This window comes from Temnothorax nylanderi, unplaced genomic scaffold (genome assembly GCF_030848795.1).
Source record: "Temnothorax nylanderi isolate EJ_2023f unplaced genomic scaffold, tnyl_v1.0 TNYL_tig0330_pilon, whole genome shotgun sequence".
Classification (NCBI taxonomy): domain Eukaryota; kingdom Metazoa; phylum Arthropoda; class Insecta; order Hymenoptera; family Formicidae; genus Temnothorax; species Temnothorax nylanderi.
In genome coordinates, this window is record NW_027249392.1 from 61,502 (window position 1) to 79,232 (window position 17,731).

Sequence of the window (17,731 nt, forward strand, 5' to 3'; positions counted from 1 at the left end):
AATAACGCAACACCTACCTACAGCGCGACGCCTATACCACATATCATCTCGTCTTGCCAAAAATATAATAATGGTATCATAATAAAAATACACATGGATGTATTTGGCATTTGACGCTCTTAAATTTGCGTTGGAAAAATTGTTATATTTGGCAAAAATAATAGGTGGGGGTGGGGTTAAATTAAAAAATGTGACAAATTTGAAAAATCTGATTACGCCATTGTAAAGAGCACAAAAAGCCATAAACCTTTTGTACCAAACTTTTTTTCATACGCCTTATATTTTCGAAGATATTCGCTAAAAACTATAAAATCCGTTATTTTCGAGGGGTTGTTTCAACCCCTAAACGTCGAGATACGCCGCAAAAAAAAACACGTGTCTAATGTTTTTTGATGCTCAACAACATATTCAAAGCGCATCCAAATCGGGTAGGTTCTAAATCGGGTTTTTTCGACCAATAAACGTCGAGATAAGCCGCAAAAAAAAAATACGAGTCTAATATTTTTTGATGCTCAACAACATATCCAAAGCGCATCCAAATCGGTCTCGGACACCCCCGACCGTTCCCTTGTCACTGTTATGCATATAATGCACTTAATGTACAAAGTTTAGTGTATTAGTGTATAAAGTGGAAGCCCCTTTTCACCGACATTCGTGGGCTCGTGCATACACACATTGTAAGAAAGCTCCTTATAAAATGTACATTTTGTTCATACTGTACTGGCCAGATGGCGTTGCCAAGGCCTCTCCTTTTACTCTCCTTTTATACTAATAAATAATAGATTATTTGCGAGCACGCCACGTGTATGGTGCGTTTCTCTTCCTTCCTTCCGTCGTTACGAACACGAATAATATATGGTGGCAGCGTCGTACTTACGCCAAAAAAGTGCGAGAAACAAAAGTGCAAATTTTTGTGCATTTAAGAATGCCGGGATTGAAACCGGGAATTTTCCGTTTTTCGTAAATAAGATACGCACGGGCGGACGGGCGGCAAGATGTCGAACACAGTGATTGTGCAACCTAGTGTGGCCCTGCCGTTTGATTTCAATAATCCGCAGAACTGGAACACGTACAAATCTCGATTTAGCCGTTACTGTATCGTGGCGGGAGTGAAAAAGTCCGAGCATCAAGTGAATTCACTACTGTGAATTCACTACTGTACACAATAGAACCGAGGGTGGAAACCATCTTTACTTTGTTCAATCTGAATGCAAGCGAGGCGAAAAGCATAGATAAGTGAAGGAAAAGTCCGATGGATTCTTCAATGGAAGGAAGAACATTTATGAACAAGCAAGATTCGGGAACGTCGGTAACGTTCCCCGTACTTGCCAGCCGTGACGTCTTTCCCCCCGAGGGAGGGAGTGCAGGCCTTTAGAGACCCGCAATAATAACGGCTGGTAGAGGGGATCCGCCTAGTCGCGGGGATTTACTTCCCCGCGGCGGATTCTCTCTGCCTCCTCCTTGGCGGACATCACTTGCCCGCAAAAGGCCGTGAATGCCCGCCACTTACTTTCGTCCCCGACTATTGCCGCCACAATAGCCGGGAGGGAGAGGTCTTCGCCGACCTCCCCCTGTAGGACACGGCGTTGCGCGCTCCACGCCGGGCATTCGCTCAGCGTGTGGCGCGCCGTGTCCCTCTCCTCTTCGTCGCAGTGGTGGCACTTCGTTGTGGCTTCCTTCCCAATACGGTGCAGGTACACACCGAAACACCCGTGTCCGGTGAGCACCTGCACCGCGTGATACGATAACCCGCGTCTCCGACTGTCTAACTAATCCGATAGACAGGGTCGGATGGCATCGACGGTCCTCTGTCTCCATTCAGGGTTTATCAGGTACTCCTGCCAACGCCTGATGAGGGCCGCCCTCTCCTGGAGTCTGATCGCCGTACGAGCCCTGGGTAGGTCGATGGTAGGTCCCCCCGCTTGCAGCTCCCTCGTACGCCGATGGACTTCGGTGTACTGTCGAGCCGCAAGCAGTAAAGGGGGGAGACCCGCCAGGGTCGTGGCCGCCGCGTGTGAGACCGTGCAATACGCTCGTGACACTCTCAGCGCGATGGTCCGCTGCATCTGCCTGAGCCGTGTCTGTAATGGACGCGACTTTTCGGCTACGGGCGCCCACACCGGGGCGCCGTAGAGTGCCACGGCGTGCACGGTCATGGCGTACAGTCGGCGAGCCCTGCCGCCGCCCCTCCCAGGTTTGGCATGAGCCTAGCGAGGCCATTTGCCACGCTCAGAACTCTGGGAGTAAGGCGAGCGAAATGCTCGCCGAAACTCCAGTTGCCATCCAACCAGAGGCCGAGTACCTTCATACTAGCCCCTACGGGGACGCGGGTCCCCTCGACGTTTATTTGGGCCGCTGGTGGCTGCCCCACTTTCTTCCTGTCGTGGAAGAAGACTATCTGAGTCTTGTGGGGAGCCACCTTGAGGCCCAATTCCTTCATTGCAGCCACAACTGCCGCCACTGCGACGTTGGTCTTGGCAATGGCCTCCTCCCATGTATCGCCCTCTACTCCCAGGAATGTGTCGTCGGCAAAGCCGCTCAACCAACATCCCGGGAGGAGGGCGATACGAAGTACGTAATCGTACCCTATGTTCCACAAGAGTGGTCCTAGGACCGACCCCTGCGGAACACCCCGCACGACCAGCTTGATTCTTACTACGCCGTCTTGGTCAATATAGGCCAATTGCCTGTCCCGGAGATAGTCGTATAAAACGGCTATGATATAAGGAGGGACTCCATGGTACTCCAATGCCCTCCTTATCGTCGGCCATGGCAGGGAGTTGAAAGCGTTCTCGACATCGAACGACGTGCCGAGAACTACCCTGCCGGCCTCCGCCGCGGCTTTCGAGAGAGCCATGATGCGCAAGATGGCATCGACCGTGGATCTCCTCTCTCGAAAGCCGTACTGGTCCCGCGATAAGTCGGGACCAGTCCGGGACAGGTGTTGGACGATTCGGTCGGCTAGTATCCTCTCGAACAATTTGCCGACCTCGTCCAACAAACAAATTGGCCTATATGCCGACGGCTGGTCGGCGGGTCTCCCCTGTTTAGGGAGGAGGACCAATTTTGCCCTTTTCCAGGCCTGGGGGAACCGGCCATACCTGAGACACTTTGTGAACAAGTCTTTCACGTGCTCGGCCAGCTCCCCCGTGGCCAAAGACCACGCTTTCCCTGGAACTCCGTCCGGACCGGGGGCCTTTCCTGCCTTTAACTTTTTGGCTGCTTTCCGCATTTCATCCATGGTCACCCCGAGCTCCTCGTCCCACTCCACCTCTGGTGGAGGGGAACCGCCGTTCTCCCTCTCCCCGGGGTCGTCCGGGAAGAGGATATCTACTACTCTCTCTAGGAACTCGGGGGCCATGGATTCCGTCGCCGGGGGCGCCCAGGTCCTCATTTTGTTGAGGACCATTTTATAGGGGCGCCCCCACGGATCCCGGTCCAGTTCCAGCAGGAGCTCCTGCCACACGTGGTCCTTGACCCGCCTGATGGCCTGGGAGTAGAGCTGCTTGGCGGAGCGATACTCCACTCCCGCAGCTTCCATGCGACGTGGATCCCGGTCTTGGACCCTTCTGGCCCTGGTCCACTGTCGCCTGGCGCGGACGGAGGAGCGCCTCAACTCGGCGATCTCCTCCGTCCACCAGTAAGCTGCTTTGCGCCGTTGGGGGCGGGATCGGGGCATTCCGGCGTCGCACGCCTGTTTCATTAGGTCCCCGATCCGCCCAGCCAACGCTTCCACATCCTCTGACCTCCCCAGGACATCCTCCACCCACAGCGATGTATGGATGGAGGCCCTGTAGAGGTCCTCGTCTAGCTTCCTCCACGCCCATCTGGGGAAGCGTTCCTCCGCTTCCTTGCGACGGATCTGGACCTCCGGAAGGGTGACCGGGAGACTCACCTCTATAAAGAGGTGATCCGACAGCGTTTCTATCTCCTCGGCCACCCTCCAACCCTTTACCTGGCGGGCTAAGTGGGGGCTGGCCCAAGTCAGATCGACAATGGACCCCCCACGTTGCCTCACACAGGTTTGCATACTTCCGGAGTTTAGAACCACTAGGCCCAGACCCGCCGCCCAATCCTCGAGGACCCTGCCTCTAGCACTCGTGGCCGGGGAGCCCCACAACACCGATTTGGCGTTGAAATCCCCGGCCACGATTACTTGCTGTTGAGGCAGGATCCTCTCCAGGGAGACCCTTAGGTCCTCCAGTGTCGCCTCGTACGTGGCCATGTCGACCGTGGGGGATATATATACCCCCACCACGTGTACACGGCCCCACTTGACGATCACAAACCCATTGCCCGCCTCAACGCGAGAGCAGGCAACGGGCTCGTCCGTCATCATCCAGGTTATCGCTACCAAGTCGCACCGGCTCCCCACCCACAAGGCGTGGTTTTGCGGAATCCGATACGGCTCGGCAGCCACTCCTAGGCCGCACCCCCGCTCCATCATTGTTTGAATAAACATGTCTTGAGAAGCGGAGGTGTGATTTAAATTGGCCTGTAAGAGGCGATGCAGGGGCATTTTTAGTAGTACTCATCGGAGTCCTCTGCCCCTGCATCTACCTCAGTTCCCCCTGTGGGAACATCCACTGGTCGTGTGTCCTCCTCCGCTACTGGACCTGTTCCAAGGTCAGCGGTATGGGCCAGCGTCGGCTCTAGGGTATTTTGCTCCGACGCTGCCTGGTCCATGTCTACTTCTACTGTGGCCGGTGTCACTTCGGGCTTCCCAACGATGGGCTCCCGAATGATTACCGGCTCTAGAACAATGATGGGCTCTGGAGGTGGCAGTTGCAGTTGCTGTTGCTGCCGCGTCTGCCGAGTATCCTCCCCCTTGCCTCTGTTCTTTTTCCTGCGCTGGGGCAAGGGCCTGTCCTCCGGCTTGCCGCTATCTGCTGCGGGGGCCGACCTCTTCACCGGTTGCTTAATTGCGATCGGAATGTTTACTTTCTCCACCCCGATGATTCTGGGAACTGGACGGGAGGGCTCGGGCTCAACCTCCACCTCCATTTCCTCATTGTTCCTGCTCGTTGTAGGTCGCGTTCTCGTTGGACCTGCCGCTGCCCTTGGTTTGACCCGCTTATTTACGGACGTGCAAGCTTTCCCGCCCGCACGATGTCCCGCCGGCCTTCCCTTGTCGGCACAGACCGGGCAATTAGGCTTTGCTTTGCAATTCCTTGCCAAGTGATCTGTGCCGCCACATCGGTAGCACTGAATGCTACGATCGACTGTGCTTGTGCACTGGGCCCTCACGTGGCCCCCCTCCAAGCACCTGAAGCATTGGAGAGGGCGCACGTCAAGGCCTGCACCCGGCCAGAAACCAGCCCACCTGCAGCTTCCTATCCCTCTGGATAATATTATATGCTGCAAGTGGGCATCTGACCCACGCCGTATTCAGTCCGTTGGTGCCTCTCCTCATAGGACCAACTTGGACCTGAGTCAGCGCGCAGCCTCCCTTTTCGGCGATTGCTGCGGCTAACTCCGCCTCCGTGATCGAGTCCTCCAGGTCTAGGACCCTAACTTCGCCAGATTTAACTGGCCTCCCGATCTTTATTCTTGGGCGGTTCTCGAAGAGACCGACCAGTTGGTTCGCGAGGGCGTCCGCCAGAGCCGCGTTACCCTGGCCGGGAACCTCTATAATGAGGGCCCCGGTCTGTGCTCTCTTGGGTATCAGCGCCGCTGTGAACCCCAGTTCCTGGAGATTCACCTTTGCGCGCGCTTCGCGTAGTATCTCCTCGTACTTGCCGTCCTGGCTAGTAATCGTGACTGCCGCATTTCTTGGCAGCCTCTTCTTTCCTCTTTTCTTGTCTGTCGCGGCAGGTTTGTTCCCTGATGGGTTAGCCTGCCTATTCAGTCCCGCCTTGTTAGCCGGCTTAGGGAGAGCGCTCGCCCTGTTTCCCCCTGATCCAGGTTGCGCGCCACTCTTGCCTATCTTTCCCTTTTTCCCCACCGTGACCCAAGCCGTTGGGTTGGTGGATCCGGTGTTTCTGGCAGGGGTGCTGTTTGCCGCAGGTTTTCCCTTACCTGCGGCGTTGCTTGCTGCCTTTTCCGCGTATGTAGGTTTCGACTCCGGTTTATTGTTAGGCTTGGGATTGGATCCGCTTGTTTTGCCCTTACCGGAGCCTCCTGCCGCTTGCCCGCTCTTGCCCTTCGCATTATTCGCTTGCTTCGGGGCTGGTGCGGTTTGTTTGCCCTTCCCGGTCTGCTTGGGTGCGATCGTCGTCGCGTTGTCCTTCCCAATGCGCAAGCTGGCGGCCAGGTTCTTAATCAGACCCTCCATCCTTCCCGTGAGTGCATTCAGTAGTCTCTCCTCCAAGTTTTGGGACTGCGCCTGGATTTGGCTTTGACCCTCCCGTTCGGGTTGATTTGGTGGGGTAGCCTCCTCCAGTAGCGCCTTGTTCCCGCATACCGCCGGCCTGTACACCGGCGGCATGCCCTTCTTCTGAATTTCTAGGAGGATTTGCTGTCTCCGTGCCTCAGCTTCCTCCGCCTCCTTCGCTTTCCTAATCCTCTCGGCGAGGCTTGCTCCTTCCTCCTCGTCTGAGGAATCCGGGATCATACGTTTGTTTATCCCTCTCGTCTTTCTCCTCGTTGCTCCTCCACCAGCAGGTGATCTTGGAGGGGTGTTGTCCACCGTTTCGTCCACCTCCATCTGTCCTTTCTCTGGGGATGGCAGTCTCCTCTCCACCATCTCCCTCAGCTTCGCGTTGTCCTTCCTCAAGGAGGAAATTTGTGCTCGAAGCTCCTCCAGCTCGATATCTCTGGATATCTGATCTCCGCCGTCCCGCGAACGACTGACCATGTGTGTTATGGCCGCCGTGACCGTGGCTGCGGCGTCAATCAGACTCTTTTTGTCTGTTCCCTTGAGGCTGGCCGCTGTCGTGCACACCTTGTCGACTTTGCGTACAGCCTCGAGGATCCTCTCGGGGAGGTCGACCGTTGGGGCTGACTTTAGCTCCTCCAGTCTTTGTCTTTCCCTGCGCTTTCTATTTGTAGAAAGGTTCGCCGCCACTGTGGGATCGTCCAGCTCCTGGATTCTCCTTTTCTCCTTCTCGTACTCCTTCTTTGCTAGCGCTACCTTCTTCTCGGCGTAGTCGCCCGTCGTGACGGGTCTACCCCTTCCTCTAGTAACGCTTCCGTCCCTGGTTGCGGACTCCGATGCGGCCTCAGAATCCGTGGGATCGACCTCTTCTTCCGTGGAGCTGCCCTCGTTCACGGATATTACGTCGTCCTGGGCGCTGTCCCTGGTTCTGTCCGCCTTGTTCAGGAACTTCCTTGACTCGGCGAGCAGCGAGTCAGCGTCGGTTCCTTTCCTCCTCAGAGTGACTGCCAGGGTGGGAGGATTCCCATCCCTGGTATCTGAGGGAGCGCTCTTGTTATGCGCGCTCATCGGTTCTCTCGCGGACTTCTTGGTAGTCCTGCTGGTGTTTCTAGACCCTTGTTGGGTCTGGAGATCCCTCCCACTCTCTCGCTGAGAGTCGGCCGAAGAACCTTGATCCCGACTCTCTGCCCACGTCTTATTGATGTTTAAAGGTGAATGTTGCATTATAATATCTCCTCCCTTACCCCCCACGGCTCCGTCTGTCAGGGCATGCCCTCACCGACCGGCTGTACCGCCGGCCGGGCCCCGAGTTCCCCCGGGGGACAGACTACACCGCTGTCCCGGAATGTACATCGGGACGGGTCCCTGCCCCTTACTCCCCCGCGGGCGCAGCTCATCAAGGGGCTAACGCACCGCGGGCTTTCGGGGGTCCCTTGCCTCCGACAACGAGGGCACCGTGGGGGGCGTTGCCACGACGGGAGGGGACTCCCCCGACGTTCCGGGCGTAGGAGGCTGCAACCCCTCCACCGCCCTTCCCGCCGAGGGAGCCGGCAATGCATCCGGGGTCGCCGGCCGAGGAAACCCTCCGCACCGACGCCCCTATCGCCCGCTGACGGACTCAGGGTAGGGGAACACCCCACCATACACCTGCCGCGCGCTAAGCCTGACGGGGGAGCGGATCCGGCCGAGAGTCTCGATCCCGGCCCCCACCCCCGCCCGCCGCCCGCGACAGGCCAGGGCACAGGGTGCCCCCAGATGTCGCAGTCATCCGTCAACGAGCTTCCGCTCGCGCCTCCGGTCCTTGCGTCCGGAGGCCAGACCCGCCGACCCCGACCTCGGAATACGTCCGAGCGGCTCGACGGGTCTCCCACCCAGATCGCCCCGGCCCCGACCTCGTAGTACTTTCGAGCGGCCCGAGACGACCCTCCGCGCTCGGGGAACCGTGGGACCACGTCCCTGGTGTGCAATCCCCTCGCGCGGGCCTGCCCCCCACCGAACCCAGCACCACGTACTGAGCCGAATGAGAGGCGGTTATCCCCCCCTCCTAGGAGAGAGGGGATCCTCGCGGCTCCTCGGAAGGGCGATCTAGACCCGCAGCGCACGCGACCTAAGTCGCGACGCCTCCGTCCGGAGACGGAGCGCGGGCCTTTTGACCCCTCACCCGAGGGAACCACGGCCGACTCTACCCCCACCCGCAAAGGGATACCCCGAGCCACCCCCCTGCCGGAGCACCGGCGTGCAATGGGTGAGTGGCCCAACCCCGGGATGGGGCGACGTAAGACGGGAAGTGCGCTCGCCGAGCCCCAGGGCCGAACGAATGCCGGACCGGGCCATTGCCCGAGAGATCCGACATCCGCGACCAGCCCAGGGGCGAGGCGAGCGACCCCCGCCGCTACCTCACTCCCCAAGGGAAACCTGCTCCCTCCTCGAACCTGCCGGAGCACCGACGTGCAATGGCCGAGAAGGGACCCCTATTCCCCGTGGTTTTTTATCGAGGTTTTCCTTTCTCTAGGTCGGCGGGAGGAGTAGAAACTCCCCCCTAACGGTCCCGACCGACCGGGCGTTTGCAGTCAGGGTCGCCATCCCCTACCGGCCGTTGAAATCCAGGTGGGCGGGACCCGGAATTACGTCCGAGTTTTCCCGGACAACCCGCTCCGCCCTGACCCGGACTCCTAAGCAGGGCAGCCGGTCCCCCGGTTTTCTGTCAGGGTTTTCCTTCCCTTAGGTCGGTTAGGAGAGCAAAGGCTCTTCCCTCACGGCCCCGACCGGCCGGACAGTTGTTTATAGAGGTAGTCTGCCTCGCGAGTCCCCCGGGGGGGACTGCCCGGCCTCCGCCATCCGTCAGGATGACGAAGGTTACGGTCTGACGTGCTCGGGACCCCGGGTGCGCAAGTACCCGTAGTGGGGAAGGCTCCTAGGGACTTCTAAGAGTCCCGGGTGGCTTCCCCCACCCCCTGGGGGGAACCTAACCTTTTTTTTTTTTTACTTGGGGAAATCTTCAACTGCTGGGTTCCCGAACCTGACTAGCAGGTCCGGTGTATGGCCCAGCAGCCCCCTCTGGTGTTGGAGGGGGCAGACCCCCTCGCCCTCCTGGAAGAGAGACGAGGGGAGTGTGGGATTCCACGGGAACCTAGGCTCCCGTGACCTACCCACTAAAACCCCAAGGGTAACGACCGTGCGTCTTAAGGGTGCACCCGGGAACTAATTACTAATACTTCCGGGTTACTCCCGACGCCTAATCCTGACTGGACTGTCCTTTCGCGGGCGTTTGCCCGTTGCTCTGTGAGCTTAGTTTCTATCTGTGGCGGAGCGTGGCACCACCCACCCCGCCACACCTCCCGTTGTTGTGGGAGTTATGTTCGACGCCACGTTTCCAGCCGTGACGCCGAACCTCCCGTCCTCCGAGCTGTCTTTTCACGGGCAACCCGAAGGTACGGTACCTCTCTTGCCGTTGGTGAGGACGGCACTTCTCCCCTAGGTGTAGGGAAGCCAGCTGGGCCAGCTGGGCTGTGCAATCTCCAAAGGAGTGCATGGAAGATTTTATCACAGATCTGTGTAAGTTGACTGATTCATGTGAATACGATTCATGTGAACTTTCGCGAGCAGTTGAGTTGCGATCGGATTGTAGTGGGCGTTGCCGATCGACGCCTCTCCGAAAAGTTACAGCTCGTCAATGGATTAGATTACAGAAAGACTGTGGGAGTGGCTAGGAGCCACGAGACAGTGCAGAAACAAAACCAATTGTTATGCTCCGAAGCAGCAGGAGCTGGAAGTGAATCGCAAAAGAAAAGCAAAGGGCGGAAGGAGAGGAATCTCTCCACTACTGATGGAAGTGTTTTGATTATGGGAGCGACAAGAAGCACTCCAAAGAAGCTTACCCCGCTCACGGTACAAAGTGCAATAAGTATGATAAAGTCGGTCATTGAGCGAAAGTGTGCAAATCCGAGAAGACAAATGCAAACCTTGAGAACGTGAAACCGAAGATCGTCAAGTAGATGACTCTCGCAAACCCGTTCTTTGTGGCAACAGTGTCGGTGAGCCAATCACGAGCTCAGACGGACGACCCGTGGCGAGTGGAAGTGGCCGTCGATGGCGTTATAGTGTGCTTTCATCTGGATCCTGGTGCGGATGTGACCATAATCATGGATCGCGTTTATTTGGAGAATAAGAAAATTTTCGGCAAACTACACACTGCGGACCGTAACTTGGGAAGTGGTTCTCGTGATGCATGGAAGTGCCTTGGCATGTTCTGGACCCAAGACAGCGAAGAGAATGGCCAGTTCGAAATAGGAGACCGCCACAAAGATATGGGGATCACGAATTAGGTGATTAATAGGTAACATTCCTTTGCGGAGAGGGAAAGAGTGTTATGTTATACGCGTTGCGAGATGTCGTTCAAAAGTCGCGCGCGATTGCAATTACCACGATCAAGTACATCAAGACGATACAGAGCGGTACGACGGGTCGCGCGTCTGCCGGCGTCAGGGGCACGCTGGGGCACGCTGCGTAGTCGTAAATTATGTAAGCTGACATTACCGACTTATCGAGTAGGTCGCGCGCTTTTCTCTCTTAATTGTGAAAAAATATTGATAAAAATGTTAAGCGCGAACACTCTTGTATTAAAAATATCTTTATTTTTGAAATGTTAAGTATTTAAATGAGATTACATATGTATTGTAGGTTAATTATTATCGGCCGCTGAGCTTTTCTTAGATATAATTAATTAATGAAGATTAAATATATCTATATAAATAATTTTTTGACTGTTAATATTTAAACTGTTTTTTTATCGGTTTGATATAAAAATATGTTTTAATTGTTATAGATATTCGATAAATAACTGTAGAACATAGCAAAGAGCGATTCTCTCCAAATTTTTAGGCAATCACGTTCTTGCGATAACAAAACGATTCAGCAAGTATTTGCGAGGGGACGCGGTTTCCTTTAATTGTTATTAATTTTTTATTAATAATTTATTCAGCAGCGACCGATAGCAAAGAACGATTCTCTCCAAATTTTTAGGGGATTACGTTTTTGTGATAACCAAACGATTCAGCAAGTATCTGCGACAAGACGCGGTTTTCTTTAATTGTTATTAATTTTTTATTAATAATTTATTCTGCAGCGACCGATAGCAAAGAACGATTCTCTCCAAATTTTTATGGAATTACGTTCTTGTGACAACAAAACAATTCAGCAAGTATTTGCGACAAGACGCGATTTCCCTTAATTGTTATTAATTTTTTATTAACAATTTATGCTCTAGTGGTCGTTCTCGATCTTTGTTATCACAAGAACGTAATTCCCTAAAAATTTGGAGAGAATCGTTCTTTGCTATCGACCGTTAAAAAATAAATGGTTAATAAAAAATTAATAACAATTAAAGGAAACCGTGTTCCCTCGCAAATACTTGCTGAATCGTTTTGTTATCGCAAGAACGTGATTACCTAAAAATTTGGAGAGAATCGCTCTTTGCTATGTTCTACAGTTATTTATCGAATAATCTATAACAATTAAAACATATTTTTATATTAAAACGATGAAAAAAATTATTATTGAATAATGAGAATATACTGTTCTTGATACAACTATACAAATTTTTCATGTAAGCAAGTTATCTTTGTCTCTAACACTATGTAATCTCATTTGAACATTTAATATTTCAAAAATAAAGATAGTTTTAATACAAGAATGTTCTTTCTTTAGTGTGCATAAGAAGGTATTTTATTTAAAAATTTGTTTCATATCTATATGTAAATAATTATTTATTAATTTCTTACAATGTATTTATTTTACAGGATATGTTCTACATGTCCACCATTGTTCTCCAAACACAATGCGACTTTCCGCATAAAATTTTGTCGCACTCCACTTAATGTGACAGGTGTAATGTCGCGACTTGCTACCCGTATTCTTGCAATTAACTCGTTGCGATTCATGGGTAATGTCTTATATACCTGATCGCGTATAAAACCCCATGCAAAAAAGTCCAAAGGCGTGAGATCAGGTGATCGCGGTGGCCACTCGTGCAGATCACTGTAAATGCCTATCCACCTGTTTGTAAATCGACGATTCAAAATCGTACGGGCGAGAACGGAAGTATGGGCTGGATGGCCGTCTTGTTGGAAGATGATGTTTGGGCGGATGTGTAATGAAACATCTTCCAACAAACCGGGCAGTGTTTCCTCCAGAAACTCGGAATATACTTCTGCCGTGACATTTATATGTTCAGGGAAAAAGTACGGTCCGATAATCGTATCGTCCACAATCCCCATCCAAACGTTGGTTGACGTGAAATCTTCCCTGGACGTGCGTTTCTTTTATGCAGTGGGGGTTCTCTTCCGCGTAATGGTGTTCATTATGGCGATTAATCATGCCATCACTGCGGAAAGTGCTCTCGTCTGTCCATAATATACTCCGCAGAAAGTAGTCATCCTCAATATCATCAATATCGTCAATCTGTATGATATAAAGGTACAATAATGTATCTACGTATTTTTTTCATGTTTTTTATGCCTTTTTTGCAATTTATTAGAAATTATTATTAGTTTTCTGTTTATTACTTAGGTTGACATTTTATCGCGCAGACTTTAGAAGAAACGGTGATATGATTAGCACGATATAAAAAACGCGTCAACGAGAAATATTCGATAAACGAAAGTTATTTACCACGATTTCGTATGAAAGCTTAAAATATAACTAATACATTATTAAACTATATAATTTACCTGTTCTGAGACCCAATCACAATATCTTTCTCGACGGAGCAAATCTTGGGGGAGCAACATTTGAGTTGTGTGTCTCTTGTAAGGATGCATTCTTAAATCTTTCTTAATAATTCTATGCGCCTTGTTATGGTCCATACCGAGATCATATCCGATACTTCTCGTGCGCGTGTGCGGATTTTCTATAATTGCTTCTCTCACTTGATTGATAGTTTCTTCCGGGATGATGATTATTTCGTGCGCGTGTTGACGCGTGTAACGTGCCATGCTGGACAAGGCGAGTTAATATGGTATGGAAATACCCGTGTGCCGGGTGCCGCTTTTCAGGAAAGCGCTCAGCGTACAAAATTGCGGCCTGCCTTCCATTTTTACGACATTCGCCGTAGATTAATAACATATTGGCCAACTCTTCGTTAGTATAACGAGGACGCTCCATCGTTCACCGCGTTTTCAACTTCGATAATCTTTTGTCCGTCTACGATCTGACGTTTTTAAAACAGACGAGTGCATTTTCCGCAGTGATGGCATGATTAATCGCCATAATGAACACCAATACGCGGAAGAGAACCCCCACTGCATAAAAGAAACGCACGTCCAGGGAAGATTTCACGTCAACCAACGTTTGGATGGGGATTGTGGACGATACGATTATCGGACCGTACTTTTTCCCTGAACATATAAATGTCACGGCAGAAGTATATTCCGAGTTTCTGGAGGAAACACTGCCCGGTTTGTTGGAAGATGTTTCATTACACATCCGCCCAAACATCATCTTCCAACAAGACGGCCATCCAGCCCATACTTCCGTTCTCGCCCGTACGATTTTGAATCGTCGATTTACAAACAGGTGGATAGGCATTCACAGTGATCTGCACGAGTGGCCACCGCGATCACCTGATCTCACGCCTTTGGACTTTTTTGCATGGGGTTTTATACGCGATCAGGTATATAAGACATTACCCATGAATCGCAACGAGTTAATTGCAAGAATACGGGTAGCAAGTCGCGATATTACACCTGTCACATTAAGTAGAGTGCGACAAAATTTTATGTGGAGAGTCGCATTGTGTTTGGAGAACAATGGTGGACATGTAGAACATATCCTGTAAAATAAATACATTGTAAGAAATAAATAAATAATTATTTACATATAGATATGAAACAAATTTTTAAATAAAATACCTTTTTATGCACACTGAAGAAAGAACATTCTTGTATTAAAACTATCTTTATTTTTGAAATATTAAATGTTCAAATGAGATTACATAGTGTTAGACAAAGATAACTTGCTCACATGAAAAATTTGTATAGTTATATCAAGAACAGTATATTCTCATTATTCAATAATAATTTTTTCATCGGTTTGATATAAAAATATGTTTTAATTGTTATAGATTATTCGATAAATAACTGTAGAACATAGCAAAGAGCGATTCTCTCCAAATTTTTAGGTAATCACGTTCTTGCAATAACAAAACGATTCAGCAAGTATTTGCGAGGGGACGCGGTTTCCTTTAATTGTTATTAATTTTTTATTAACCATTTATTCTCTAGCGGTCGATAGCAAAGAACGATTCTCTCCAAAATTTTAGGGAATTACGTTCTTGTGATAACAAAGATCGAGAACGACCACTAGAGCATAAATTATTAATAAAAAATTAATAACAATTAAAGAAAACCGCGTCTTGTCGCAGATACTTGCTGAATCGTTTGGTTATCACAAAAACGTAATCCCCTAAAAATTTGGAGAGAATCGTTTTTTGCTATCGGTCGCTGAATAAATTATTAATAAAAAATTAATAACAATTAAAGGAAACCGCGTCCCCTCGCAAATACTTGCTGAATCGTTTTGTTATCGCAAGAACGTGATTGCCTAAAAATTTGGAGAGAATCGCTCTTTGCTATGTTCTACAGTTATTTATCGAATATCTATAATAATTAATACATAATTTTATATCAAACCGATGAAAAAACAGTTTAAATATTAACAGCCAAAAATTATTTATATAGATATATTTAATCTTCATTAATTAATTATATCTAAGAAAAGCTCAGCGGCCGATAATAATTAACCTACAATACATATGTAATCTCATTTAAATACTTAACATTTCAAAAATAAAGATATTTTTAATACAAGAGTGTTCGCGCTTAACATTTTTATCAATATTTTTTCACAATTAAGAGAGAAAAGCGCGCGACCTACTCGATAAGTCGGTAATATCAGCTTACATAATTTACGACTACGCAGCGTGCCCCAGCGTGCCCCAGCGTGCCCCTGACGCCGGCAGACGCGCGACCCGTCGTACCGCTCTGTATCGTCTTGATACACCCTGTACAATAAAAGCGTAATCGCGAGCAGGCGCAGCAGTTACTCGCGAAGCGTGTGAGAACTGCGAATTGGAGCAGGTCCTTCGATACTTACTCGACTGGCTCGCACTTCGATTAGAAGTGCGCAATCCCTTGTAATAAACGGACGTATTCAAATAGCCTGTGAAATTACCTCCTGCCGCGTACACAACAATTTACATTACCTAAAGTAAAGTTATACATTTTGGGGCATAACGGAGCATTAGTCCACGGAGCATACATAATGCCTTGTGTTCTTAAAATGTTTTATTTATTTTTTCATACGCTATTAAGAAATACCTATGTTACGCAATATTGCCAAAGATCATTACACCAAATTTTAGTGTAATATATTATTTAATATATTACATTTTAATATAAAAATATTTATATTTTAATGAAAAAAATGTGTAGTGTAATAAGAGAAGTGTTATTAATTAACAATTATTATTAATTAAAAGTGTAATAATACATTTGGTATTTATGCATAAAAGGGGCCTCCTCTCCGATTTCAATGACCTTGATATATGTTGTCAAGGTTCATGACCCCAATGACCTTCAGAAGGTTTTAGCCGTCGCTCGTTATTCGTTAAAAAGTTATTAACCAAAAAAACTTTGGAAAATATAGCAGGTATTTTGAGTATTAGAAGGCATAAATGACTAATATATATGTCGAAATAGTTCACGCATAACGCACTTTCCACGCGAAACGAGGTGCCACATGGGTTCGTGACGCGCTTTACAAGCTTGTTTATATATATACATAATGAAGCATTATATATTTTCTATTAATTTACTATTAATACACATATTTTATGTCATCCATTAATACATAAAATGGGTCTCCCCCAATTATTTTAACATAGATGATCGACTAACTTATCTTGTTTAATACCACCTCTACTTAAACGAGCTTGTAAAGCGCGCCACGAACCCATGTGACAACTGGTCTCGCGTGGAAAGTGTATGCGTGAAACATATATGTTTTTTTTTTTTCGCATCTCGTATATATATATGTTACGCCCAAACACCGAAATCGCTCAGTGAGCGAAAAAAACATCCACAACACGTTGTGGACGTTGCTAATCGTCCACAACGCGATGTGTGCATTTGAGAAACGTCCACGACACGTTGTGGACGGTGCTGATTATTCACAACGCGATGTGTGCATTTGAGAAACGTCCACGACGCGTTCTGCATAACTTGCATGTACTTTAAGTTATAAAGCGAGGTCCACGCTGCCTACCGGCGGAGGTGGGTGCGGGAGGGGGGGCCAAAGGCCCCCCTTGCACCCCATCCCCGCGTGTGTGTGTGTGTGTGTGTGTGTGTGTGTGTGTGTGTGTGTGTGTGTGTGTGTAATAATTAATATAGTTTGATTTATTAGTAATAAATACGTTTTATTTGAGTAATTTATCTCTGTGTTTTCTAATTTTATATTATTCTCATAAATTCTCAAGTAAATTCGCTTTGTGAGTATATCAAGTTATGCAGAACGCGTCGTGGACGTTTCTCAAATGCACACATCGCGTTGTGGATGATCAGCACCGTCCACAACGCGTCGTGGACGTTTCTCAAATGCACACATCGCGTTGTGGACGATCAGCACCGTCCACAACGCGTTGTGGATGTTTTTTTCGCTCACTGAGCGATTTCGGTGTTTGGGCGTAACATATATACATAATGAAACATTATGTATATACACGGAAACCAGTTGTCACATGGGTTCGTGGCGCGTTTTATAAGCTCGTTTAAGTAGAGGTGGTATTAAACGAGATAAGTTAGTCGATCATCTATGTGAAAAGAATTGGAGGAGACTCATTTTATGTATTACTAGATGACATAAAATATGTGTATTCAGGAAATTAATAGAGAATATATAATGTTTCATTATGTATATATATAAACGAGCTTGTAAAGCGCGTCACAAACCCATGGGGCACCTTGTTTCGCGTGGAAAGTGTATGCGTAAACTATTTCGACATATATATTAGTCATTTATGCCTTCCAATACTCAAAATAGCTGCTATATTTTCCAAACTTTTTTTTGTTAATAACTTTTTAACGAATAACGAGCTACGGCTAAAACCTTCTGAAGTTCACTCGGGGTCATGACCTTGACAACATATATCAAGGTCATTGAAATCGGAGAGGAGGCCCCTTTTATGCATAAATACCATACATTCCTACATATATTCCTACATACAGGGTGATTCAAAACAACCCGCAAATGTCAGATTCCTGACTCGATTTTGAGACGATTTTGAGACGAAAGTATCCAGAGGAACCTCGCCCTTCTCAATCGCATGCAACAATCCCTCCTTTTTTCATTTCTCTCGGCCAG

General features: G+C 49.0%; 1 protein-coding gene across 1 annotated transcript; it reads right to left on the reverse strand.

The window, feature by feature from the left end:
- Positions 1–1,769: 1,769 nt before the first annotated feature.
- LOC139781336 (uncharacterized) lies at positions 1,770–2,156 on the reverse strand. Its single transcript, XM_071720208.1, has one exon. The coding sequence runs from the start codon at positions 2,154–2,156 to the stop codon at positions 1,770–1,772; it is 387 nt and encodes a 128-aa protein (XP_071576309.1).
- Positions 2,157–17,731: the final 15,575 nt, after the last annotated feature.

Coding starts and splice junctions, on each gene's coding strand:
- LOC139781336 (XM_071720208.1), bottom strand. CDS start 2,156: ATGACCGTGCACGCCGTGGCACTCTACGGCGCCCCGGTGTGGGCGCCC.